At 40.5% G+C, this 26,755-nt stretch overlaps 1 protein-coding gene across 3 annotated transcripts in view; it reads left to right on the plus strand.

The window, feature by feature from the left end:
• The window catches only part of LOC139376166 (scaffold protein involved in DNA repair), an 85,459-nt gene that overhangs the window by 35,056 nt on the left and 23,648 nt on the right, over positions 1–26,755 (plus strand). For all 3 annotated transcript variants that reach the window (XM_071118428.1, XM_071118429.1, XM_071118430.1), the window contains 2 exons: positions 4,606–4,816; positions 5,105–5,337. In XM_071118428.1, coding sequence (XP_070974529.1) covers positions 4,606–4,816; positions 5,105–5,337 — 444 coding nt within the window. The remainder of the gene's footprint in view (positions 1–4,605; positions 4,817–5,104; positions 5,338–26,755) is intronic.

The following is a 26,755-nucleotide window of genomic DNA, read 5'->3' on the forward strand; positions in this document are numbered from 1 at the left end:
TATCTCAAATTGATTGTGAAGCGCAACAATCACTTATACAGTGCATTTGTAAAGTATTCAGACCCCTTCCCTTTTTCCACGTTACGTTACAGCCCTGTTATAAAATGGATTAAATAAAACATTTCCCTCATCCATCTACACACAGTACCCCATAATGACAAAGCGAAAACAGGTTTTTAGAAATGTTTACAAATGTACCTCGAGAGGATCTGCGGAGAAGAATGGTGGAAACTTCCCAAATACAGGTATGCCAAGCTTGTAGCGTCCCCAAGAAGACTCAATGCTGTAATCGCTGCCAAAAAAGTACTGAGTAAAGGGTTCGAATACTTGTGTAAATGTGCTATTTCAGTTTTTATTAAAAAATAAAAAATAATCTGCAATTTCATGGTATCCAATTGGTAGTTACAGTCTTGTCCCATTGCTGCAACTCCCGTACGGACACGGGAGAGGCGAAGGTCGAGAGCCGTGCGTCCTCCGAAACACAACCCAGCCAAGCCGCACTGCTTCTTGACACAACGCCCGCTTAACCCGGAAGCCAGCCGCACCAATGTGTCGGAGGAAACACTGTACACCTGACGGTTGCCTGGCCCGCAACAGGAGTCACTATTACGCGGTGGGATAGGAACATCCATGCCAGCCAAACCCTCCCCTAACCCGGACGACGCTAGGCCAATTGTGCGCCGCCCCATGGGTCTCCCGGTTGCGGCCGGCTGCAACAGAACCTGGACTCAAACCAGAATATCTAGTGGCACAGCTAACACTGCGATGCAGTGCCTTAGACCACTGTGCCACTTAGAAGGCCCCAGTCTTATTTTTAATGTTTAAAAATGTCTACCTGTTTTTGCTTTGTTATTATGGGGTATTGTGTGTAGATTGATGATGAAAAAAAACAATTTATTCAATTTTAGCATAAGGCTGTAATGTAAGAAAATGTGGAAATAGTCAAGGGGTCTGAATACTTTGAATGTACTGTAGATGATCTGAATATGTGTGAAAAGTGCTAATAACAGTCACATAACTTGAATGCTAGAACATTTGCATGTGAAAACAGTGCCAGGGAAACTAAACCAAACCATGCATTGCTGTCATACCTTGTACATTGACTGCTTACAGGGTAAGGAAACCAATGCCATTTTGTAATGTTAATTTGGGTGAACTATCCCTTTAAGATGAATACACTAATTGTAAGTCACTCTGGATAAGAGCATTTGCTAAATGACTAAAATGTTAAATGTAAATCTCAATTATATTTTCTAATATAGGCCTACCTGTACTTTCTGTTTCAAAATGTGTAATGCGTTACTGGAACTTATGCAATGGTGTAGTGTATACACAGTCAGAGTAGTTGGGGTGTGTGAAGTTGTTTGGGCGCAAGATAGAGGCTGGTTCCAGCTGTTGGGGGTTTAGTTTGGGAGTCCAGCATGCAGCTCTGGAATATCCAGGCTCTGAGCTGGCCTGGCGGAAGTCCAAGGGCCTACTCGGTGCTCTGACGTCAAAAGCTGCTCCAGGGAATGCTGCTTCGGATTCCTCTTCCTGGCAGTGGAGTAGTTAGGTCATTTCCAGCAAGCCGGCCCGGGAAAAAACACTGGGCTTTTTTTCTGGAGCATTTGGGAACAGAGTGGAAGAAGTCAAGAGGACAGGATTGAAAACACATGCGGCTCTTATTACACACACACACACACACACACACACACACATAGTGTAGTGTATCAGTGGTTTAGCAATATCATAGCAGTTCTCTTTTCTCTGTATTGTTTTTCACCAGCAGTGGAGAAGAGTAGTCTCCCACTGACTTATTGAAAGCAAAATCAATCATTTATACTGAACAAAAATATAAACGCAACATGTAAAGTGTTGGTCCCGTTTTTTTTTTTTTAGCTGAAATAAAAGTTCTCAGAAGTGTTCCATATGCATAAAAAGTGTATTTCTCTCAGATTTTGGGCACAAATGTATTTATATCCCTGTTGGTGAGCATTTCTCATTTGCCAAGATAATCCATCCACCTGACAGGTGTGGCATATCAAGAAGCTGATTAAACAGCATAATCATTACATAGGGGCACCTTGTGCTGTGGACAATAAAAGGCCACTCTAAAATGTGCAATGCCACAGATGTCTCAGGTTTTGAGGGAGTGTGCAATTGGCATGCTGATTGCAGGAATGTCCACCAGAGGTATTGCCAGAGAATTGAATGTTAATTTCTCTACAAGAAGCCACCTCCAATGTCGTAGAGAATTTGGCAGTATCTCCAAACGACCTCACAACCGCAGACCACGTGCAACCACGCAAGTCTGAGGAGTATTTCTGTATGTAATAACACACTTTTTTGGGGAAAACTCATTCTAATTGGCTGGGCCTGGCTCCCAAGTGGGTGGACTTATGGCTGTGCACCTGCCCAGTCACGTAAAACCTTATTTACAGTTCATATATTTCCTTATAACTAATTTCTTGTAACTCATTTAAATTGTTGAATGTTGCGTTTATATATATTTTTTCAGTGTATAACCTACAGAATCTGTTCTTTAGACCCAATTTCATATGTTGGTAATGAGATATAGATCAACTATTAATCTAGCTTATTTGCCTAATGCTGAACCTCGTAGCCATTCATTCTCTTACATTTCAAATCAAAGTTGATTTGTTACGTACGCGGAATACAACAGTGAAATGCTTACTTACAGACTCAAAAAAGGTATTAGGTGAACAATAAGTAAGTAAATAAATAAAAACAACAGTAAAAAAGACAGTGAAAAATAACAGTAGCGAGGCTATAACAATAGCCAAAAAGAACAGCCAGAAGTGGAAAAACCCAGGAATTCATCAAATTAGCGATGCTTGTAAAATTGATCTTTTGTCTATCGGCTTCCTGTGTGACACGTGAATTGTTCCCTCCCCCATACTCCTTCACTGAGTGGGCCGGGCCCCTCCCTCATTCCGCCTCCCACTCCTTGTGAGTGGGCAGAGAGCACAGACAGCCAGCAGCAGAGTGGAAATACCTGCAGACATTATTCACCTCACTGACTCGGCCTCTGACGAAAGCAGCCACTCCTTAACCTAACTACCTGTCTGATGACACGTAGTGAACGTGTACTAGTTCCCAACAGTCACCTGCACTGTGCAGGGTCACACTTCCTGTTGCTCCTTTAGGATAGCCTTGACACTGATAGATTAAATGTAGAAAACAGGTTTTTCAAAACCTTGATACGGACACTAATTGAGTGTAATGAAGCACCCTATTTATATTAATAGGCTTTATTAACATTGATAAGTCTTAGGCTAAATGATAACTAAAACATTGCACGTGTGGAACTATAGTGTGTGCACTTGTTCACTTCTGGACATTTAAAACAATCTATTATTTATAATTTCCTGATGATTGACACTACCAGAAATGTGCACCTACTGAATATTAGATAACATATTTTTTTTTAAAGTTTACTCAATTACCTCAAATATCAAATTTGTTATATTGAAAGCAACTGTAGTCTACATTGTATGAAGTGTGATTTTATTACCCTGGCTCCTCCATCTTATCACCAGTCAGAGGCAGGCTGGCACATGTAAGCTGAAGCCACAGAGACTGCGGTTGACCCTGAGTCAACTATAAGCCATGTTATTACCTATGTCATATCAAAATAAATATTGAGTCAGACCTTTGTATCATCCACATAATAAACACTTAGAGAAATAATGCGATCTGAATTATATGGATTGCTTTCAAAGGATGGACATTGTCTGGTAAATTATTGTTCAGATGGGTGTGAAGTGAATATTCTTAACAAGCTGAAATGCTTGACTGTTGATAAAACATGTTTTAAGTATTTTTCTCTAGCTACTTGATTAATGTGAGTATGGTTTCTCCTGATATAAAAGGGAAACAAAAAATAGACATTGATCAGCCTCTTTACATGCAAAGGATCGTCAAATAACATGCAATGCACACATTTCCTTTCTAGTTTTATTAAGCCCCAACTGAAATGTACGCAGGCTGCTATTCTGAATTTGAATTGAGGGTGTTTATAAAAAATAACAGGAAGAAAGAAAGTGTTAACAACCACATAAAAAAAACAGCTCCACTATCTCTGAGGGATTTGGAGCGTACTGTGAAGCATGTTTGGTCAGGCTTGCCGCTTTTCACAGTATCCGGAACAGCCTGTCTGAATTCACTGTTGTGGAAAATAAAAATGCAGCTTTCTATACAGCGAAAGATTCCAAACTTATCAGTTCAATTGCATTTTTCCATGGAGCATGGGGGCAGGCTAACCCACCTGAATCTGCTACGTGCCTGAGGGTAGGGTGTTTAGAAAGTGAGGAGACCGATGGAGGTGGAGGCGGCTGCCTGCTTATCAATCGATCTACATTTGACATTCATCATACGTCTTCTTCAGCCTTCCTGCCGCTGCAGTCTTATGCAAGAACAGAGCCCCCCCTAAAATCTATACTTTTAGTTTACTCAATCTTTCCACTCCTTTTAACCTGAATGTTGCGTGTGTGACAGATGACCGAGTCAAATACCATCTATAGTTTTCTGTCAATTTACTAAACAAGATTTGGTACAACACAACTTCTACTCTATATTTCAAAATGAACCTTTTTTTCTCTACAGGCAAAGTCTCATGATTGAGGGCCAACATAATAGAATTATTCTCAACACACACTTCAGCCAGAAGGTATACTCTGACACCAAGCAAACCAGCATGTCCCTCCCCAGAGCCCTGGTTCCAGTGGAGAGATGCAACCCATACTCTCTGACCAGGTCATTTGGCCAGCTTGAGATCAACAAGACTTCACCAGAGGGAGATGGCACGGTCGAACAGGTGGGTTGGGTTTCACTATATTTACTGGCAGATATTCCACCTAGAATGGACAATAAAGTTATATTCTATTGATGTTAACCCAGGTTTGATTAGCCCTATTATTTTGGTGGTCTGCACTCTACAGTCACAATTAGTACCAGTGGGGTAAAGTATAGTGTGGAAGAAGACCTATGTTGTCAGTGTCTCAAATCTTAATTCGGTAACACAAATATTCTCCCATGTTTGTCCAGGTACAATATGATGTCCGGGTCCAATAAGTGTGTTTTTTTCCTCTATCCAAATCTCCAGTCTTTATGCAGCCAGGGTGGCCCAGGTGCAGCCAGCAGCGGAGGGTGTCATTCGCTCCTAGAGGCCATCGAGGGCCTGGGCCAGGCTGGGTCAGTGGGGCAGGATGTGGAGGTGGTGGTCCAGAGGGTCTACTGTACCCCCATCAGGGAGCGCTCCACTGGGGCTTCACTCAAGTCCAGAGCTCCTGGTCGATCCCCTAGAGTGCCGCCTCCTCTCCAGAAGGGCAAGAGCAGGTAGAGTTCAGCAACATGTCTGATATATTTTTTAATCTACCATGAAGTCCCTACGAGGTTGAATATATGGCCTGTTGTGAGTGTTTACATGGTAAACTAACTGTAAAGCCGGGCGTACACTACAAGATTTTGGCCCCGATTTAGCTGTCCCAGACAAGTTTATGAGATCCGAGAAAATTCCTCTACTCGGGTCGTGCAGTCTCCTCTACTCTCGTTTAATGTGAGCAGGTCAGAGACACAATCTGAGGGCTACTGATCCCATCTTTGAGTTGTCCCAGACGTCCCGTAGTTTGAGATGTGCAAGTTTTGAGAACGGTGATCAGCAATAGCCAATGAGAGCTCGCCAGAGAAGAAGCCAGTGAGGTGACAACGTTGTATCTCATCACCCAGAATGTGTAGATTACTTGAGCAGGGGAAATGACTACTACTAGTATGCATTTGTAGCCTACTTGCCTTTAACCAAAGCCAAAGTGTCTCGTTGCTTGTGAACTTCAGAGCTGTAATGTTATTTAATAAAAAATGTATTGGCTGGAAACATTTGAGGCTGCTTTGAGTCAGGCTCGTTTTAGCTATGTTAACAATCTAATCACATTGTTTTCACAAGACTACGGGGTATGTAGAATCCTCACAAAGGGAAGAGCCGGAGTTCTTACTGGTTGGTAGGTGATCAAATACTTATGTCATGCAATAAAATGCTAATTAATTACTTAAAAATCATACAATGGGATTTTCTGGATTTTTGTTTTAGATTCCGTCTCTCACAGTTGAAGTGTACCTATGATAAAAATTACAGACCTCTACATGCTTTGTAAGTAGGAAAACCTGCAACATCGGCAGTGTATCAAATACTTGTTCTCCCCACTGTAGTTGATTCCCTACTAAGGTCAATATATTTTTTTATATTGTTGATTTCCGTTTTTATGGCTGGATTCTGTGAGGGCACAAATTTTCCAAAATTTGGACCAGAATGAGGCTCTCCGTATACCTATTGTTCCTGCAGTGATGAAAAAAAAATATATATATATATATATATATTTAATATTTTATTTTACTAGGAAAGTCAGTTAATAAGAACAAATTATTATTTACAATGACGGCCTACGTCGGCCAAACCCAGACGATGCTGGACCAATTGTGCGTTGCCCTATGGGACACCCAATCACAGCCGGTTGTGATACAGGCTGGAATTGAACCAGGGTGTCTGTAGTGACTCCTCAAGCACTGAGATGCAGTGCCTTAGACCGCTGCGCCACTCAGGAGCTTTCTTCATCAAATGTTTTCATAATTGATCTGCAGATAATCACCAAAAGTCTTTTGCCTACTGATGGATTCGGTAGGCTACATCTTTCACATAGGATTTATGGTATTTTGCTTGTTAAAAAAAAAATGACCAACCAGCTTCATGAGACAGTCACCTGGAATGCATTTCAATTAACAAGTGTGCCTTTAAAAGTTCATTTGTGTATTTCTTTCCTTCTTAAAAACTTCTTAGGGCTGCAATCCCGTTAACGGGATCGATATGACAACAGCCAGTGAAAGTGCCAAATTCAAAACAACAAAAATCTCAAAATTAAAATTCCTCAAACATACATGCATTTTATACCGTTTTAAACTTAATCTTGTTGTTAATCCCACCACAGTGTTCGATTTCAAATAGGCTTTACAGCAAAAGCACAAACGATTATGTTAGGTCACCACCAACTCACAGAATAATTCAGCCATTTTTCCAGCCAAAGAGAGGAGTCACAAAAAGCACAAATAGAGATAAAATTCTTCACTAACCTTTGATGATCTTCATCAGATGACACTCATAGGACTTCATGTTACACAATACATGTATGTTTTGTTTGATAAAGTTCATATTTATATCAAAAAATCTCAGTATACATTGGCGCGTTACGTTCACTACTTCCAAAAACATCTGGTGATATTGCAGAGAGCCACATCATTTTACAGAAATACTCATTATAAATGTGGATAAATACAATTGTTAGACATGGAAATATAGATATACCTCTCCTTAATGCAACTGCTGTGTCGCTATCATGTGAAATGCGCTTGACCAGGACCTGGCTCTCTGCCAGACCACTGACTCAAAGAACTCCCATCTGGCTCCACAACACAGTAGAAGCCTCATTCAAGTTTCTAAAGACGGTTGACATCTAGTGGAAGCCCTAGGAAGTGCAACTTTATCCATATGCCACTGTGTATTCAATAGGGGCTGGTTTGAAAATCGACCAACCTCAGATTTCCACTTCCTGTTTGGATTTCTTCTCAGGTTTTCGCCTGCCATATGAGTTCTGTTAGACTCACAGACATCATTCAAACAGTTTTAGAAACTTCAGAGTGTTTTCTATCCAATACTAATAATAATATGCATATATTAGCAACTGGGACTGAGGAGCAGGCCGTTGACTCTGGGCACCTCTGGGCACCTTTCATCCAAGCTTCTCAATACTGCCCCTGCAGCCATAAGAAGTTTTAATGTGTTTGAGCCAACCACTTGGCCCAAGCAAGTCTCTTCTTATTATTAGTGTCCTTTGGTAGTGGATTCTTTGCAGCAATTCTACCATGAAGGCCTGATTCACACAGTCTACTCTGAACAGTTGACGTTGAGATGTGTCTGTTACTTGAACTCTGAAGCATTTTTTTGGGCTGCAATCTGAGGTACAGTTAACTCTCATGAACTTATCCTCTGCAGCAGAGGTAACTCTGGGTCTTCCTTTCCTGTGATGTGGACTTGGTCTTTTACCAAATTTGACTATTTTCTGTATACCTACCCTACCATGTCACAACAAAACTGATTGGCTCTTGCATTAAGAATGAGTTTTTTATCAGCCACACTTGTTAATTATAATGCCATCCAGGTGACTACTTCATGAAGCTGGTTGCGAGAATGCCAAGAGTGTGCAAAAGCTTTCATCAAGGCAACGGGTGGCTACTATTTTGGTTACTACATTATTCCGTTAGTGTTTTTCCATAGTTTAGATGTCTTCACTAATATTCTACGATGTAGAAAATAGTCAAATGAAATAAAAACCCTAGAATGGGTACGTTTGTCCAAACTTTTTACTGGTACTGTATACAGTTGAAGTCGGAAATTTACATACACCTTAGCCGAATACATTTAAACTCAGTTTTTCACAATTCCTGACATTTAATCCTAGTAAAAATTCCCTGTTTTAGGTCAGTTAGGATCACCACTTTATTTTAAGAATGTGAAATGTCAGAATAATAGTAGAGAGTGATGTATTTCAGCTTTTATTTCATTTGATCACATTCCCAGTGTGTCAAAAGTTTACATACACTCAATTAGTATTTGGTAGCATTGCCTTTCAATTGTTTAACTTGGGTCAAACGTTTCGGGTAGCCTTCCACAAGCTTCCCACAATAAGTTGGGTGAATTTTGGCCCATTCCTCCTGACAGAGCTGGTGTGACTGAGTCAGGTTTGTAGGCATCCTTGCTCGCACACGCTTTTTCAGTGCTGCCCACACATTTTCTATTGGATTGAGGTCAGGGCTTTGTGATGGCCACTCCAATACCTTGACTTTGTTATCCTTAAGCCGTTTTGCCACAACGTTGGAAGTTTGCTTGGGGTCATTGTCCATTTGGAAGACCCATTTGCGACCAAGCTTTAACTTACTGACTGATGTCTTGAGATGTTGCTTCAATATATCCACATCATTTTCCTGCCTCATAATGCCATCTATTTTGTGAAGTGCACCAGCCCCTCCTGCAGCAAAGCACCCCCACAACATGATGCTGCCACCCCCTTCACGGATGGGATGGTGTTCTTCGGCTTGCAAGCCTCCCCCCTTTTCCTCCAAAAGTAACAATGGTCACTATTTTTGTTTCATTTCTCCAATACGTACAATCTTTGTATCCATGTGCAGTTGCAAACCGTAGTCTGTAATTTTTATGACGGTTTTGGAGCAGTGGCTTCCTCCGTGCTGAGCGGACTTTCAGGTTATGTCGATATAGGACTCGTTTTACTGTGGATATAGATACTTTTGTACTGGTTAACTCTAGCATCTTCAAAAGGTCCTTTGCTGTTCTGGGATTGATTTGCACTTTTCGCACCAAAGTATGTTCATCTCTAGGAGACAGAACGCGTCTCCTTTCTGAGCTGTATGACAGCTGTGTGGTCCTATGGTGTTTAGCCTCTCTGATCTACCCATCCCGGATCCGGTATCAGGAATACAGACTCAAGCTCATTACCATAACGCAACGTTAACTATTCATGAAAATCGCAAATGAAATGAAATAAATATGCCATCTCTCAAGCTTAGCCTTTTGTAAACAACACTGTCATCTCAGATTTTCAAAATATGCTTCTCAACCATAGGAAAACAATCATTTGTGTAAAAGTAGCTAGCTAGCGTAGCATTTAGCGTTAGCATTAGCGTTAGCATCCAGCACGCAACATTTCAACAAAAACATAAAAGCCTTCAAATAAAATCATTTACCTTTGAAGAACTTCTGATGTTTTCAATGAGGATACTCTCAGTTAGATAGCAGATGCTCAGTTTTTCCAAAAAGATTATTTGTGTATTAGAAATAGCTCCGTTTTATACATCACATTTGGCTACCAAAAAAAAACGAAAATTCAGTCCTCAAAACGCGAACTTTTTTCCAAATTAACTCCATAATATTGACTGAAAACATGGCAAACGTTGTTTAGAATCAATCCTCAAGGTGTTTTTCACATATCTCTTCATTGATATATCGTTCTTGGAAGCATGGTTTCTCCCCTCAATCAAATGGAAAAGTACAAGCAGCTGGCAATTGTAGTCTCTTATGTTCAATCTTCCAATGATATGCCTACAAATACGTCACAATGCTGCTAACACCTTGGGGGAACGACAGAAAGTGTAGGCTCATTCCTTGCGCAATCACAGCCATATAAGGAGACAATGGAAAACAGAGCTTCAGAAATTCTGCTCATTTCCTGGTTGACGCATCATCTTGGTTTCGCCTGTAGAATGAGTTCTGGGGCACTTACAGACAATATCTTTGCAGATTCTGAAACTTCAGAGTGTTTTCTTTCAAAAACTGTCAAGAATATGCATAGTCGAGCATCTTTTCGTGACAAAATATCGCGTTTAAAACGGGAACGTTTTTTATCCAAAAATGAAATAGTGCCCCTAGAGATCCAACAGGTTAACAAATGCGCATTTGCGAAAAAATTATAATCGTTGCACGTATGTAGCTAACCATAAACATCAATGCCTTTCTTTAAAATCAATACACAATGATATATTTTTAAACCTGCATATTTAGTTAAAATAAATCCAGGTTAGCAGGCATTATTAAACTAGGGAAACTGTCACTTCTCTTGTGTTCATTGCGAACTAATTTGCCAGAATTTTACGTAATTATGACAATACATTGAAGGTTGTGCAATGTAACAGGAATATTTAGACTTATGGATGCCACCCGTTAGATAAAATACTACAAAATATTTCACTGAAAGAATAAACATTTGTTTTCAAAATTAGTTTCTGGATTTGGCCATATCTGGATTTGACAGTATTTCTGTGTGTTATTATGTTATAATTAAGTCTGATTTGATATTTGATAGAGCAGTCTGACTGAGCGGTGGTAGGCAGCAGCAGTCTCGTAAGCATTCATTCAAACAGCACTTTTGTGCGTTTGCCAGCAGCTCTTCGCTGTGCTTCAAGCATTGAGCCGTTTATCACTTCAATCTATCAACTCCCGAGAACAGGCTGGTGTAACCGATGTGAAATGGCTAGCTAGTGAGCGGGGTGCGCGCTAATAGCGTTTCAATCAGTGACGTAACTCGCTCTGAGACCTTGAAGTAGTTGTTCCCCTTGCTCTGCAAGGGCCGCGGCTTTGTGGAGCGATGGGTAACGATGCTTCGAGGGTGGCTGTTGTCAATGTGTCCCTGGTTCAAGCCCAGGTAGGGGTGTGGAGAGGAATTTCCCTCACGCTTCATAAAACGTGGCACCACTTCTCCTCGCAGACCCTCACTGGAAAGCTCCGCAGGCAGAATCAATCATCCTGTTTGTTGACGTCAAATTGTTGTGGAAATTTTACACAGGGACACTCGAAGTCAGTCTTAAATTAATTATTCTGTTTATTATCAGCAAGCTGGAGAGGTTCCAACCAACTGAGTGCAGCCAGTATACATGTCGATCAGGAGCTGCAATGGGGCAGTCCCGTTAATTATTTTATTTACTGACACACAAAGTAATAATTGCATGATGTTGCTTATTCATTATTCATAATTATTATAAGCGGAGACCTTGAAACTGAGAGATCGTTCTCAAATCAAGGGTTTGGGAGTACTGCCAAATTGCAGATACTACAGTGAGGATTTCTCCCTGGTGTTAATTTGCATGAACACAGAAATTGGTTATTAAAATCACAAACATAAAAATGTCCATCACAGTGCTTAACGGTATTGCAGCCATAACAAGTTAATCGAACAAAAGGACCATTTGTGATGTTTATGGGACATATTGGAGTGCCAACAAAAGAAGCTCGTCAAAGGTAAGGCATGAATTATATTTTTATTTCTGCGTTTTGTGTCGCGCCTGCAGGGTTGAAATATGCTTTTCTCTCTTTGTTTACGGAGGTGCTATCCTCAGATAATAGCATTGTTTGCTTTCGCCGAAAAGCCTTTTTGAAATCTGACATGTTGGCTGCATTCACAACAAGTGAATTTGTGATTTAATGAAAGTTTGATTTTTATAGTAATTTATTTGAATTTGGCACTCTGCATTTTCCCTGGCTTTTGGCCAGGTGGGACGCTAGAGTACCACATATCCCAGAGAGGTTAACGGGATAATTGTCATCAACAACCGCTGAATTGCATAGCGCCACATTCAAACAATATTACTAAAAAGATTTATATTCATGAAATCACAAGTGCAATAAAGGAAAACACAGCTTAGCCTTTTGTTAATCCACCTGTCGTGTCAGATATTGAAAATATGCTTTACAGCGAAAGCAATCCAAGCGTTTGTGTAAGTTTATCGATCGCTCGACAAAACATTATGTACACTTAGCATCAAGTAGCTTGGTCACGGAAATCAGAAAAGCAATTGTTTATCTTTGATGATCTTCGGATGTTTTCACTCACGAGACTCCCAGTTACACAATAAATGTTCCTTTTGTTCCATAAAGATTATTTTTATATCCAAAATACCTCCATTTGTTTGGCGCGTTATGTTCAGAAATCCACAGGAAAGAGCGGTCACGACAACGCAGACAAATACCAGATAGTTTCCGTAATCTCCACAGAAACATGTCAAACGTTTTTTTATAATCAGTTTTTAAATTATATAATCGATAATATATCAACCGCAACTGTATTTTTCAGTAGGAGAGGGAAAGGCAATGGCTGCCCAAACTCTGTTGCTCATGCACCTGACGCGATGTTATCTTTCTGGCTCATTTTTGAAAATAAAAGCCTGAAACTATGTCTGAAGACTTGACACCTTGAGGAAGCGATAGGAAAAGGAATCTGGTTGATATCCCTTTAAATGGAGCAAAGGCAGGCTATGGAACATGGAGTTTTCAAAATAGAAGCCACTTCCTGGTTTGATTTTCCTGAGGGTTTCGCCTGCAATATCAATTCTGTTATACTCACAGATAATATTTTGACAGTTTTGGAAACTTTAGAGTGTTTTCTATCCAATACTAATAATAATATGCATATATTAACAACTGAGACCGAGAAGCTGGCCATCTTGGCTCCTTTTCATCCAAGCTACTCAATACTGCCCCTGCAGCCATAAGAAGTTAATTCCGTCGATATATATCCAAAATGTCAATTTATTTGGCGCGTTTGATCCAGAAAAACACCGGTTCCAACTTGCTCAACTTGACTACAAAATATCTCAAAAGTTACCTGTAAACTTTGTCAAAACATTTCAAACTACTTTTGTAATACACCATTATGTATTTTTTTACGGAAATAATCAAAATTGAAGACGATCTGTGTTCAATACAGGAGGAAAACAAACTGTAGCTAGCTTTCTGGTCATCCGCCTCCATCTAACAGTACACTTCAAGTGACCCTTGTTCAAGAATTCCGTACTTCTTCATTACACAAAGGGAAAACCTCAACCAATTTCTAATGACTGTTGACATCCAGTGGAAGCTAGGAACTGCAAGAAGGTCCCTTAGAATTCTGGATTCCCAATGAAAACCCATTGAAAATAAAAAAAATCGGAATGGTTTGTCCTCGGGGTTTCGTCTGCTAAATAAGTTCTGTTATACTCACATACATGATTCAAACAGTTTTAGAAACTTCAGAGTGTTTTCTATCCAAATCTACTAATACTATGCATATCTTATCTTCTGGGGATGAGTAAGCAGGCAGTTGAATTTGGGCATGCATTTCATCCGGACGTGAAAATACTTCCCCCTGTCACCAAGAAGTTAAGGTTGTTGTCCTGTGGAAGGTGAACCTCCGCCACAGTCTGAAGTCCTGAGCGCTCTGGAGCAGGTTTTCATCAAGGATCTCTGTACTTTGCTCTGTTCTTCTTTCCCTCAATACTGACTAGTCTCCCAGTCCCTGATGCTGAAAAACACACCATGCTTCACCGCTGGGATGGTATTGGTTGGCCAGGTTTCCTCCAGATGTGCCGCTTGGCATTCAGGCCAAAGAGTTCAATCTTGGTTTCATCAGACCAGAGAATCTTGTTTCTCATGATCGGAGTCCTATTGGTGCCTTTTGTCAAACTCCAAGCGGGCTGTCATGTGCCTTTTCCTGAGGAGTGGCTTCCGTCTGGCCACTCTACCATAAAGGCCTGATTGGTGGAGTGCTGCAGAGATGGTTCTCCTTCTGGAAGGTTCTCCCATCTCCACAGAGGAACTCTGGAGCTCTATCAGAGTGACCATCGGGTTCTTGGTCACCTCCCTTACCAAGGCCATTCTCCCCCGATGTGCCAGTTTGGCCGGGCGGCCAGCCCTAGGAGGAGTCTTGATGGTTCCAAACTTCTTCCATTTTAAGAATGATGGAGGCCACTGTGTTCTTGGGACCTTCAATCATTTTTTCATACCCTTCCCCAGATTTGTGCCTTTGCACAATCCTGTCTCGGAGCTCCACGGACAATTCCTTCAACCTCGTGGCTTGGTTTCTGCTCTGACATGCACTGTCAACTGTGGGACCTTATATACACAGGTGAGTGCCTTTCCGAATCATGTCCAATCAATTGAATTTACACAAGTGAGCTCCATCCAATGCTGGATCGAATCCCCGAGCTGACAAGGTAAAAATATGTCGTTCTGCCCCTGAGCAAGGTAGTTAATCCACTGTTACCCGGGCGCTGAAGACGTGGATGTCGATTAAGGCAGCAGCCCGCACCTCTCTGATTCAGAGGGGTTGGGTTAAATGCGGAAGACATATTTCAGTTGAATACATTGTTGGACAACTGACAATATATCCCCCTTTCCCTTTCCAATCAACTTGTAGAAACATCTCAATGATGATCAATGGGAACAAGATGCACCTGAGCTCAATTTTGAATACTTATGTAAATAAGGTATTCCTGTTTTTTTATTTTTTAAGAATTAGAAAAAAATTCTAAACCTGTTTTCACTTTGCCATTATGGGATATTGTGTGTAGATTGATTGGGGAAAATGTTATTTAATACATTTTAGAATAAGGCTGTAATGTAACAAAATGTGGATAAAGTTACATATAACAAAATGTGGAAAAAGTTACATATAAAAATACATATTTTGACCAATCGAGTTGTCGAAAGAACAAACGACTTTTCGGTCGACCAAGATTTTTTGCAGTTGGGGACAGCCCTACAAATATACAAACGGAGATTCGGTGAAAACAAAAATCTGACATTGATGGATTTATCGAGACGAGTTTCCACACTTGTCTCAAAGCAGCGCGATGGCACTGTCCTAATCAAAATCGTGCTGAAATTATCATCTGGTTTTCCACACGTGGGTAGGCTATTGCTTCAAATGTATTAGAACGGTTGGATGACTTTGGGAGTTTCAGTAAGCAACAATTTGATACATGCCTTCAAATGCATTAGCCTACTTTATTCCAATATTTTCAAAATTCATTGATATTTATTCCCACATTAATTCTTTATGGATCCATCCAGTTGTGGTTAAGAAAACAGCGCATGCTTAGTGGTGGGCTATGTGAAGAGATGGTAGAAGTGAAATGCTTTGCAAAGTTAACTACTGGCAGGAGGATGGTTAACTGGCGCTGCTTAGCAACCATCAAGAGTTTAAGAGCGTAGTGCGTGCCAATGCCGCCTCAGCATTACGGCTACGTTTCATACTAAGCTGTAGCAGAAGTTTACCGAACTGAACAAAAATATAAAGAATTTCAACGATTTTCCTGAGTCACAGTTCATATAAGGAAATCAGTCAATTTAAATAAATTAATTAGGTCCTAATCTATGGATTTCACATGACTGGGAATACAGATATGCATCGGTTGGTCACAGATACCTTAAGAAAAAGGTAGGGGCGTGGATCAGAAAACCAGTCAGTATCTGGTGTGACCATTTGCCTCATGCAGCCCAACACATCTCCTTCGCATGGAGTTGATCAGGCTGTTGATTGTGGCCTGTGAAATTTTGGCCCACTCTTCAATGGCTGTGCGAAGTTGCTGGATATTGGCATGAACTGCACCATGCTGTCGTACATGTCGATCCAGAGCATCCCAAATATGCTCAATGGGTAACATGTCTGGTAAGTATGTGCAGGCCATGGAAGAACTGGGACATTTTAAGCTTCCAGGAATTGTTTACAAATCCTTGCGACATGGGTCCATGCATTATCATGCTGATGGCGGTGGATGAATCGCACGACAATTGTCCTCGATCTCGTCGTGGTATTTCTATTGACAAAATGCTATTGTGTTCGTTGTCAGTAGCTTTTGCTTGCCCATACCATAATTCCACCGCTTGCCCATACCATAACCCCACCATCACTACAACGTTGCTGATGTCACAATGTTGAAATCAGCAAACTGCTTACCCACACAACGCCATACACGTGGTCTGCGATTGTGGGGCCTGTTGGACATACTGCAAAGTTCTCTAAAACAGCGTTGGACGTGGCTTATTGTGGAGAAATATACATGCAATGTCTCTGGTGGACATTCCTGCTGTCAGCATGCCAATTGCACACTCCCTCAAAACTTGAGACATTTGTGGCATTGTGTTGTGTGACAAAACTGCACATTTGAGTGGCTTTTTATTGTACCCAGCACAAGGTGCGCCTATGTAATGATTGTGCTGTTTAAACAGCTACTTGATATGCCACACCTGTCAGGTGGATTAACTTGGCAAAGGAGAAATGCTCAGTAACAGGGATGTAAACAAATGTGTGCACAGAATTTGAGAGAAATACGCTTTTTGTGCATATGGAAAATGTATGGGATCTTTTATTTCCGCTCATGAAACATGGCACCATGTTATTCAAGTCTTGCTCTTCATGCGGGCAGTTGCCTGGCCTACTCCCAACCAAAAGCCTGTGACTTGTCTGATTATCAATCAATGTGATTTTTTTTCACTGAATCTGTCTATATATTTGGATAATTTATCTCTGTCAGGACAAGTGGAAGTGGTATCTCATTTATTTGTTTGATCATCTATCTGATCAGAAACTTTTAGCATGCAATAATGTAGCCTAAGTCAAGTGTATTATTAATATATTTATTGACTCATGTAGTAGCCTTATATAGCCACATGTAGAGCTTAGGCTAGTTTCTTATCGTCCCAATCCAACAAACTCAAAATCATGACTCCTGTCTCACATGAAAATTACTTACTTTATTATGTAATCCATATGTTGCATTATCAAAGCATGTCTTGCCTTTACATGTCAAAATACCGCTATAACATGTCCCACGCTTCTCTGCGCTGTCTCGTAATTGCTGCCCATATGAGAGCTTCGGTATAGAATGTGTGATCAACGAACGTTATGAGAGTAGAATGGTCCCCGTTAAGATACCTTGATATTGAAACAATTTCCTCTCTTCATTTCGCTGTTATTCATGTCCTGATCTGCTTTCTGTATAATCATCAACTCGATTTTGCCAAATAGGACATTCTGTCATTCGTTAGAATTTATCTCGCAACCTTAGCAACTTTGGTCATTAAACTTTTTTTGACTGCCGTTACAAAGTTTGTATGATTTGACAACTCTATAGTCAACTCTGGGTGCGTCCTGAGAGTGCTCTGTGTCTAGATAGCCTCGACCTACTGCTGAAATTCACAGAATTAATTGAGGAACATTATAATGCTCTGAAATTATGAGTGGCCTGCTTCAAAATGTACAACGTCATTGGCGATCAAAGTTACACTATCATTACTAAATATCAGGTTCACTTGATGTGAAATCTTTGTGGCGTAGTGACATGAATCCTTAGTATTGACCACATCTTTACTAATGCTGCAGAAATGTGCTCTAAATCAGTATCCACACCCATCAGATATAGTGATCATAATATAATAGTCATATCTGGGAAAACTAAAGTTCCAGACGGAATCAAAAATAGTGTGCAGTCGTGGCCAAAAGTTTTGAGAATGACACAAATATTAATTTTCACCAAGTTTGCAGCTTCAGTGTCTAGATATTTTTGTCGGATGTTACTATTGAATACTGAAGTATAATTACAAGCATTTCATAAGTGTCAAAGGCTTTTATTGACAATTACATGAAGTTGATGCAGAGTCAATATTTGGAGTGTTGACCCTTCTTTTTCAAGACCTCTGCAATCTGCCCTGGCATGCTGTCAATTAACTTCTGGGCCACTGATGGCAGCCCATTCTTGCATAATCAATGCTTGGAATTTGCCAGAATTTGTGGGGTTTTGTTTGTTCACCCGCCTCTTGAGGATTGACCACAAGTTCTCATTGGGATTAATGTTTGGTGAATTTTCTTGCCATGGACCCAAAATATCAATGTTTTGTTCCCCGAGCCACTTAGTTAGGACTTTTGCCTTATTGCAAGGTGATCCATCATGCTGGAAAAGGCATTGTTCATCACCAAACTGTTCCTGGATGGCTGGGAGAAGTTGCTCTCAGAGGATGTGTTGGTACCATTCTTTATTCATGGCTGTGATCTTAGGCATAATTGTGAATGAGCCCACTCCCTTGGCTGAGAAGCAACCCCACACGTGAATGGTCTCAGGATGCTTTACTGTTGGCATGACACAGGACTGTTGGTAGCGCTCACCTTGTCTTCTCCGGACAAGCTTTTTTCCAGATGCCCCAAACAATTGGAAAGGGGATTCATCAGAGAAAGTGACTTTACCCCAGTCCTCAGCAGTCCAATCCCTGTACCTTCTGCAGAGTATCAGTCTGTCCCTGATGTTTTTCCCGGAGAGAAGTGGCTTCTTTGCTGCCCTTCTTGACACCAGGCCATCTTTCAAAAGTTTTTGCCTCACTGTGCGTGCAGATGCACTCCCACCTGCATGCTGCCATTCCTGAGCAAGCTCTGTACTGGTGGTGCCCCGATCCTGCAGCTGAATCAACTTTAGGAGACGGTTCTGGCGCTTGCTCGACTTTCTTGGGCGCCCTGAAGCCTTCTTCACAACAATTGAACCGCTCTCCTTGAAGTTCTTGATGATCCGATAAATGGTTGATTTAGGTGCAATCTTACTGGCAGCAATATCCTTGCCTGTGAAGCCCTTTTTGTGCAAAGCAATGATGACTGCATGTGTTTCCTTGCAGGTAACTGTGGTTGACAGAGGAAGAACAATGATTCCAAGCACCACCCTCCTTTTGAAGCATCCAGTCTGTTATTTGAACTAAATCAGCATTACAGTGATCTCCAGCCTTGTCCTCGTCAACATTCACACCTGTGTTAACGAGAGAATCACTGACATGATGTCAGCTGGTCCTTTTGTGGCAGGGCTAAAATGTAGTGGAAATGTTATTTTGAGATTCAGTTCATTTGCATCGCAAAGAGGGACTTTGCAATTAATTGCAATTCTTCTGATCACTCTTCATAACATTCTGGAGTATATGCAAATTGCCAGCATACAAACTGAGGCAGCAGACTTTGTGAAAATTAATATTTGTGTCATTCTCAACTTTTGGCCACGACTGTATATGCGATCAAACAAGGGTTTGAAATTATTCCTATTTTGAAGATGTGAAAAATATTTGTTGGTCTGATGTGTGTAATGAGGAACATCCCGATGCTGCACTTGAATAATTTACTGAATTGCTTATTTCAGTTACTAATAAGCGTGCACCCATTATTAAATGACTGTAAAAACTGTTAAATCCCTGTGGATTGATGAGGAATTTAAAAATGTTATGATTGAATTTACATTTTTGTGTAACAGACAGATCACTTAAGTATTAATTAAAACACTCGATGGTTAAAAACAATAACACATATAATGATTGAAATGCAAGAAAAAATTATAAACAACCATAAATACATACATTTATATTGAAATTATGGAATGTGGCACTATTAATTGCACTTTTCCCTAACCTTAAAAATCAACCATATTCATTGCACATTTCGATGATTGAGAGGGATGAGGCAAAAAGATCTGGTTGCACAGCTGATTGGCTACCTTACTGTAAAATTGAGAAATCATGTGACTAAACTTAACAAAAATGATAAACTGTACTATGAATTTTTTTTATATACAGTGCCTTGCGAAAGTATTCGGCCCCCTTGAACTTTGCGACCTTTTGCCACATTTCAGGCTTCAAACATAAAGATATAAAACTGTATTTTTTGTGAAGAATCAACAACAAGTGGGACACAATCATGAAGTGGAACGACATTTATTGGATATTTCAAACTTTTTTAACAAATCGAAAACTGAAAAATTGGGCGTGCAAAATTATTCAGCCCCCTTAAGTTCATACTTTGTAGCGCCACCTTTTGCTGCGATTACAGCTGTAAGTCGCTTGGGGTATGTCTCTATCAGTTTTGCACATCGAGAGACTGACATTTTTTCCCATTCCTCCTTGCAAAACAGCTCGAGCTCAGTGAGGTTGGATGGAGAGCATTTGTGAACAGCAGTTTTCAGTTCTTTCCACAGATTCTCGATTGGATTCAGGTCTGGACTTTGACTTGGCCATTCTAACACCTGGATATGTTTATTTTTGAACCATTCCATTGTAGATTGTGCTTTATGTTTTGGATCATTGTCTTGTTGGAAGACAAATCTCTGTCCCAGTCTCAGGTCTTTTGCAGACTCCATCAGATTCTTCCAGAATGGTCCTGTATTTGGCTCCATCCATCTTCCCATCAATTTTAACCATCTTCCCTGTCCCTGTTGAAGAAAAGCAGGCCCAAACCATGATGCTGCCACCACCATGTTTGACAGTGGGGATGGTGTGTTCAGCTGTGTTGCTTTTACTCCAAACATAACGTTTTGCATTGTTGCCAAAAAGTTAAATTTTGGTTTCATCTGACCAGAGCACCTTCTTCCACATGTTTGGTGTGTCTCCCATGTGGCTTGTGGCAAACTTTAACCGACACTTTTTATGGATATCTTTAAGAAATGGCTTTCTTCTTGCCACTCTTCCATAAAGGCCAGATTTGTGCAATATACGACTGATTGTTGTCCTATGGACAGAGTCTCCCACCTCAGCTGTAGATCTCTGCAGTTCATCCAGAGTGATCATGGGCCTCTTGGCTGCATCTCTGATCAGTCTTCTCCTTGTATGAGCTGAAAGTTTAGAGGGACGGCCAGGTCTTGGTAGATTTGCAGTGGTCTGATACTCCTTCCATTTCAATATTATCGCTTGCACAGTGCTCCTTGGGATGTTTAAAGCTTGGGAAATCTTTTTGTATCCAAATCCGGCTTTAAACTTCTTCACAACAGTATCTCGGACCTGCCTGGTGTGTTCCTTGTTCTTCATGATGCTCTCTGCGCTTTTAACGGACGTCTGAGACTATCACAGTGCAGGTGCATTTATACAGAGACTTGATTACACACAGGTGGATTGTATTTATCATCATTAGTCATTTAGGTCAACATTGGATCATTCAGAGATCCTCACTGAACTTCTGGAGAGAGTTTGCTGCACTGAAAGTAAAGGGGCTGAATAATTTTGCACGCCCAATTTTTCAGTTTTTGATTTGTTCAAAAAGTTTGAAATATCCAATAAATGTCGTTCCACTTCATGATTGTGTCCCACTTGTTGTTGATTCTTCACAAAAAAATACAGTTTTATATCTTTATGTTTGAAGCCTGAAATGTGGCAAAAGGTCGCAAAGTTCAAGGGGGCCGAATACTTTTGCAAAGCACTGTATATATATATATAATATATGTATAAAGAATGATAATAAAAAGAATTTGCGACCTTAAATGAAGTTTTGGGCAAAAAGGCAAACTCGGCTCCATTCATTGAATCAGATGGCTCATTCATCACAAAACCCACTGATACTGCCTACTACTTTAATGATTTTTCTATTGGCAAGATTAGCAAATGTAGGAATGACAACAAGTTCTGAACCTACACATCCATACATAACTGACCAAATTATGCAAGGCAAACATTGTAATTTTGAATTCTGTAAATTGAGTGTGGAAAATGTGAAATATTTGTTGTTTTCTATCAACAATGACATGCTGCCTGGGTCTGACGACTTGGATGTAGAATTACTAAGGATAATAGCGGACTATATTGCCACTCCTATTTGCCCTCTCTTTTATCTAAGCCTACAGGAAAGTGGAGGCCTGGAGGAAAGCAAAAGTCTTTCCGCTAATAGCAAATCACCCTTTACTGGCTCAAACAGCCGACCAATCAACCTGTTACTAACCCTAAGTAAACTTTTGGAAAAATGGTGTTTGACCTGATACAATGCTATTTCACAAACAAATTAACAACATACTTTCAGCACGCTTATAGGGAAGGGCTTTCAACATGTGTATTGCACCTTACACAAATGACTGATTTTTGGATGAGAGAAATTGATAATAAGAAAATTGTGGGAGCTGTTTTGATAGACTTGTTAGGAATACATGTGTGTTATGGCTTTATCTCCTGCTATATTGTGGATCGAGTTACCTTTCTAACAGGACACAGAGGGTGTTCTTTAATGTAAACCTCCAACATAATCTAGGTAGAATCAGGCATTCTCCAGGGCAGCTGTTAAGGCCCCTTCATTTTTTTCAGTCTTTACTAATGACCTGGCACTGAGTAATGCCTGTGTGTCTATATATGCAGAGGACTCAACACAATACACGTCAGCAAACAAAGCAAGTGAAATCACTGCAACAGTTAACAAAGAGCTGCAGACAGTTTCAGAATGGGTGGCAAGAAATAAGCTTGTCCTAAATATTAAGCAAACTTAAAGTATTGTATTTGGGACAAATCATCCACTAAACCCTAAACCTCAACTAAATATTGTATTGAATAATTTTGTCATGGTCAAAAGGTATTAACATGTTGAAGTCTCTGAGCTGTCTAAGCAACTAGCGCACAGCTCACACACCCATACATACCCGACAAGACATACCACCAGAGATCTCTTAACAGTCCCCAAGTCCAGAACATACTACGTGAAACGCACAGTACTACATAGAGCCATGACTACATGGAACTGTGTTCCACATCATGTAGCTCAGTCAATCAGTAAAATCTGATTTGATAAAACTACACCTTATGGAAAAGTATGGACTGTGACGAGAAACACACACCCACACACACAGCATTTGCAAACATATGCGAACAGACACACTACTCACACACGCATTTTAATATTGTTCTTTTGCTGTATTGATTTTGGATTGTATATATGTTATGGTAGAGTAGTGTGTAATATTGTGGTGTAATGTATTGTTTTATTATATGTAATTTTGCTGGACCCCAGGAAGAGTAGCTGCTGCCTTTGCAGCAGCTAATGGGGATCCAGAATTAAAAAAATACAAATACCATGGCATGGACGTATAACCACGTTGCATGATTTATGAATGGCAAATGGAATAGGAGATCAACTTTATTTCGTCCGTTCGACAGTTTTTTAAATATTTTTTATCAACTATAGTCAACACTTGCTGTTCATTTGTCAATCAACGTACTGTAAATATGCGTCATGACTCCTCGTGGCTGGCTATGTGAAACACTAGCAAAATAAATGAATGTGTGAAAACAATTAAGCTGAGTCGTGGATTTTGATTCATTGTTACCACCTGCAAAGTCACGAACATCATGTTCTCTCACCTCCATGTAGGCCTAAAGAAATTTGACTGCAACCAGAGATCTGTATATAATGACGAGATGCTAATGTCTCTGCCCTAACAATGGCAGTCGTTGTCCCAAAGACGGGAAGGAAGGCGACAAGCTCAGGTCCAAAATAAGCCCATAGAAATGCATTGGCCTTATTTTGGACCAATTTTGGGGAGAATGAATACTCTCTCTACGCCTCTTCCTCTCTGCTGCGTTTCCGTGTCATTGCACAATTTGTGTCTGACAGGCAGGTGCCTCCTATCAATAGATCCCTAGAAAATGCAGATTGTTCATTCTAGTAGGTTCGACAGAGTAGCGAATTTAAATGTTTAAATAAAAAGTAGCCTACTTACTATGAAGTGGAAAATGTAGCCGGCTGAAAATGAGTCAACCGACTGATTTAGCCGACAGCCGGCGCTAATGGAAAACACTGTAAGAGCGTCTGCTAAATTACAAAATATAAATGTAAAAATGTAATGGTAGAGAACTTCAGAGAAAGATGTGAATCGCTTGCTATTTTCTGATGCTTACTGAAGCCCAAACTGTGTGTTGGCTATATAGGCTGATACTTCCCCCTTTTGATAATGTCACTTTCTAATGTTATTTTGGTTCTTGAACATATGCAATGTTTATTCCATTGTTTATTCTTTCCTGCAGCAAGTTGTTCTGCCTCTCCATGGACATTTGCCTCGCCTTGGTGGCAACATGTGCCCCAGCTTAGTTCTTAGCTATTGTTAAAGTAGCTGTCCAGTAAAAATCTGTAATATTCTGTTAACTCATACTCAAATAATGTTGTTGACTCATCCTATTCTTGCCTTTGTAGCCAACACATAAATATGAGAAGGAAAAAAACTAACATCAACAGACCATTTAAAAAATGCTTGCTATTTCCTCATAGGATGATGTCATCCTCCCGAGGAAAGATGAGCTGGCCAATCAGCAGACTATTCTCACAAATATTTTTATTGACCGGTATACACCCACAGTGTTCTTTTGTTGTGGTATGCCCACACCATTCCAACACAGATAAACTGCTTTTTGAAGTACTTAATTACAATTTCTTGGAAGGAAAATTATTTTACACATATTGTTATTAATTATAAGTCATATTTCATAGAAATCTCAAAACACTGGACAGTTAGCTGAACAGACCCCCTCCACAGAGGGCTGTCTCTTTACTCTCCAGCCATATGGCATTGCTTGACAAAGGAAATAAACATTTATAATTGAAGCCAGACCTGCTGTGCTGTCGTGATCCACCAGGCCAATTCTCTGGAACAAAAGACGACATGTTGTTGAGCTCCAGGGAGGGTCCTGCTGGGTCCTGGCTGCAGCAGTAGGTGAGGGAGGGGATGCCCAATAATGCCCACTGGCCACAGGGTGGCACAACGCTGCCTAACCTATAGCTTCCAGGACTGCCAGCAATAAACTTTGATTGACATAAAACCAATTTCCATTTAATTACCTTGTTCAGAGAGCGAATGGCTATTTGCTTGAGGGGAAAGCTTGTTTTTTTTAAGATATTTTTTATGTTAGACAGACTTGACAGTTGCCTGAACATGGACCCTGGACTGGAGCTCATGATAGAATGCATGGTCGTTGAGAGTACTAGTAGTACTTCCCTTTATTATCCCACAATGGGAAATTGTTTTGCGGCAGTTTTCAAGAGACAAACATGAAAATCATAACATAAAATATATATCACTAAAATACATCTCTACTGAACAAAAATATAAAGGCAACATGTAAAGTGTTGGTTTCATAAGGTGAAAAAATATCCCAAAAATTTGCCATAAGGACAAAAAGCTTTTCTCCCCCAAAAATTGTGCACAAATTTGTTAACATCCCTGTTAATGAGCATTTCTCTTTTGCCAAGATAATTCATCCAACTATCAGGTGTGGCATATCAGAAGCTGACTTAAACAGCATCATCATTACACAGCTGCACCTTGTGCTGGGGACAATAAAAGGCCACTCTAAAATGTGCAGTTTTGTCACACAACACAATGCCACAGATGTCTCAAATGTTGAGGGTGCGTGCAATTGGCATGCTGACTGCAGGTATGTCAACCAGAGCTGTTGCCAGTACGTCCAACCGGCCTCCCAACCGTAGACCACGTGTAACCACACTAGCCCAGGATCTCCACATCCGGCTTCTTCAACTGTGGAATTTTCTGAGACCAGCCATCAGGACAGCTGATGAAATTGTGGGTTTGTACAACCAAAGAATTTCTGCACATATTGTCAGAAACTGTCTCAGGGAAGCTTATCTGCATGCTCGTCGTCCTCACCAGAGTCGGGACCTTACTGCAGTTTGGCGTTGTAACCAACTTCAGTGGGCAAATGCTCACTTTCAATAGCCACTGGCACGCTGGTGAATCCCGGTTTCAACTGTATCAGACAGATGACAGAGTTTATGGCGTCGTGTGGGCAAGCGGTTTGCTGATGTGGGGTTATAGCATACGGACAACGAACACAATTGCATTTTATCGATAGCAATTTGAATGCACAGATATACCGTGATACCTGTCATCCGCCGCCATCACCTCATGTTTCAGCATGCTAATGCACGGCCCCATGTTGCAACAATCTGTACACAATTTCTGGAAGCTTAAAATGTCCCAGTTTTTCCATGGCCTGCATACTCGCAGGACATGTCACCCATTGAGCTTGTTTGGGATGCTCTGGATCAACATGTACGACAGTGTATTCTAGTTCCCACTAATATCCAGCAACTTCGCACAGCCATTGAAGAGGATTGGGACAATATTCCGCAGGCCACAATCTACAGTCTGATCAACTCCATGTCGAAGGCGATGTGTTGCGCTGCATGAGGCAAATGGTGGTCACACCAGATACTGACTGGTTTTCTGATCAACGCCCCAACTTTTTTTAAGGTATCTGTGTTCCCAGTCATGTAAAATCCGTAAATTAGGGCCTAATTAATTTATTTCAATTGAATGATTTCCTGATGTGAACTGCAACAGAATTTGTTCGGTGTGTGTATATACAAATTGCACCGGATGGACTGGAATAAAGTGCTGGGATGTGCAATCATGGCTTCTGCCATTTGAAGTATTATGTTTCTTTAGGAGCCATATTGTTGAATTGCTACCATGCTTTATTACCTTTAATCAGCCATTAGTCATATAATTACCTCTGATGTTGAACCCAAGATATCATTGACAATTATTACACTCAAATTGTAGGTGACTTTAAAATTACTTTTATTGAGGGATGGGATCCGAGGCA

Source organism: Oncorhynchus clarkii, chromosome 20 (genome assembly GCF_045791955.1).
Source record: "Oncorhynchus clarkii lewisi isolate Uvic-CL-2024 chromosome 20, UVic_Ocla_1.0, whole genome shotgun sequence".
Classification (NCBI taxonomy): domain Eukaryota; kingdom Metazoa; phylum Chordata; class Actinopteri; order Salmoniformes; family Salmonidae; genus Oncorhynchus; species Oncorhynchus clarkii.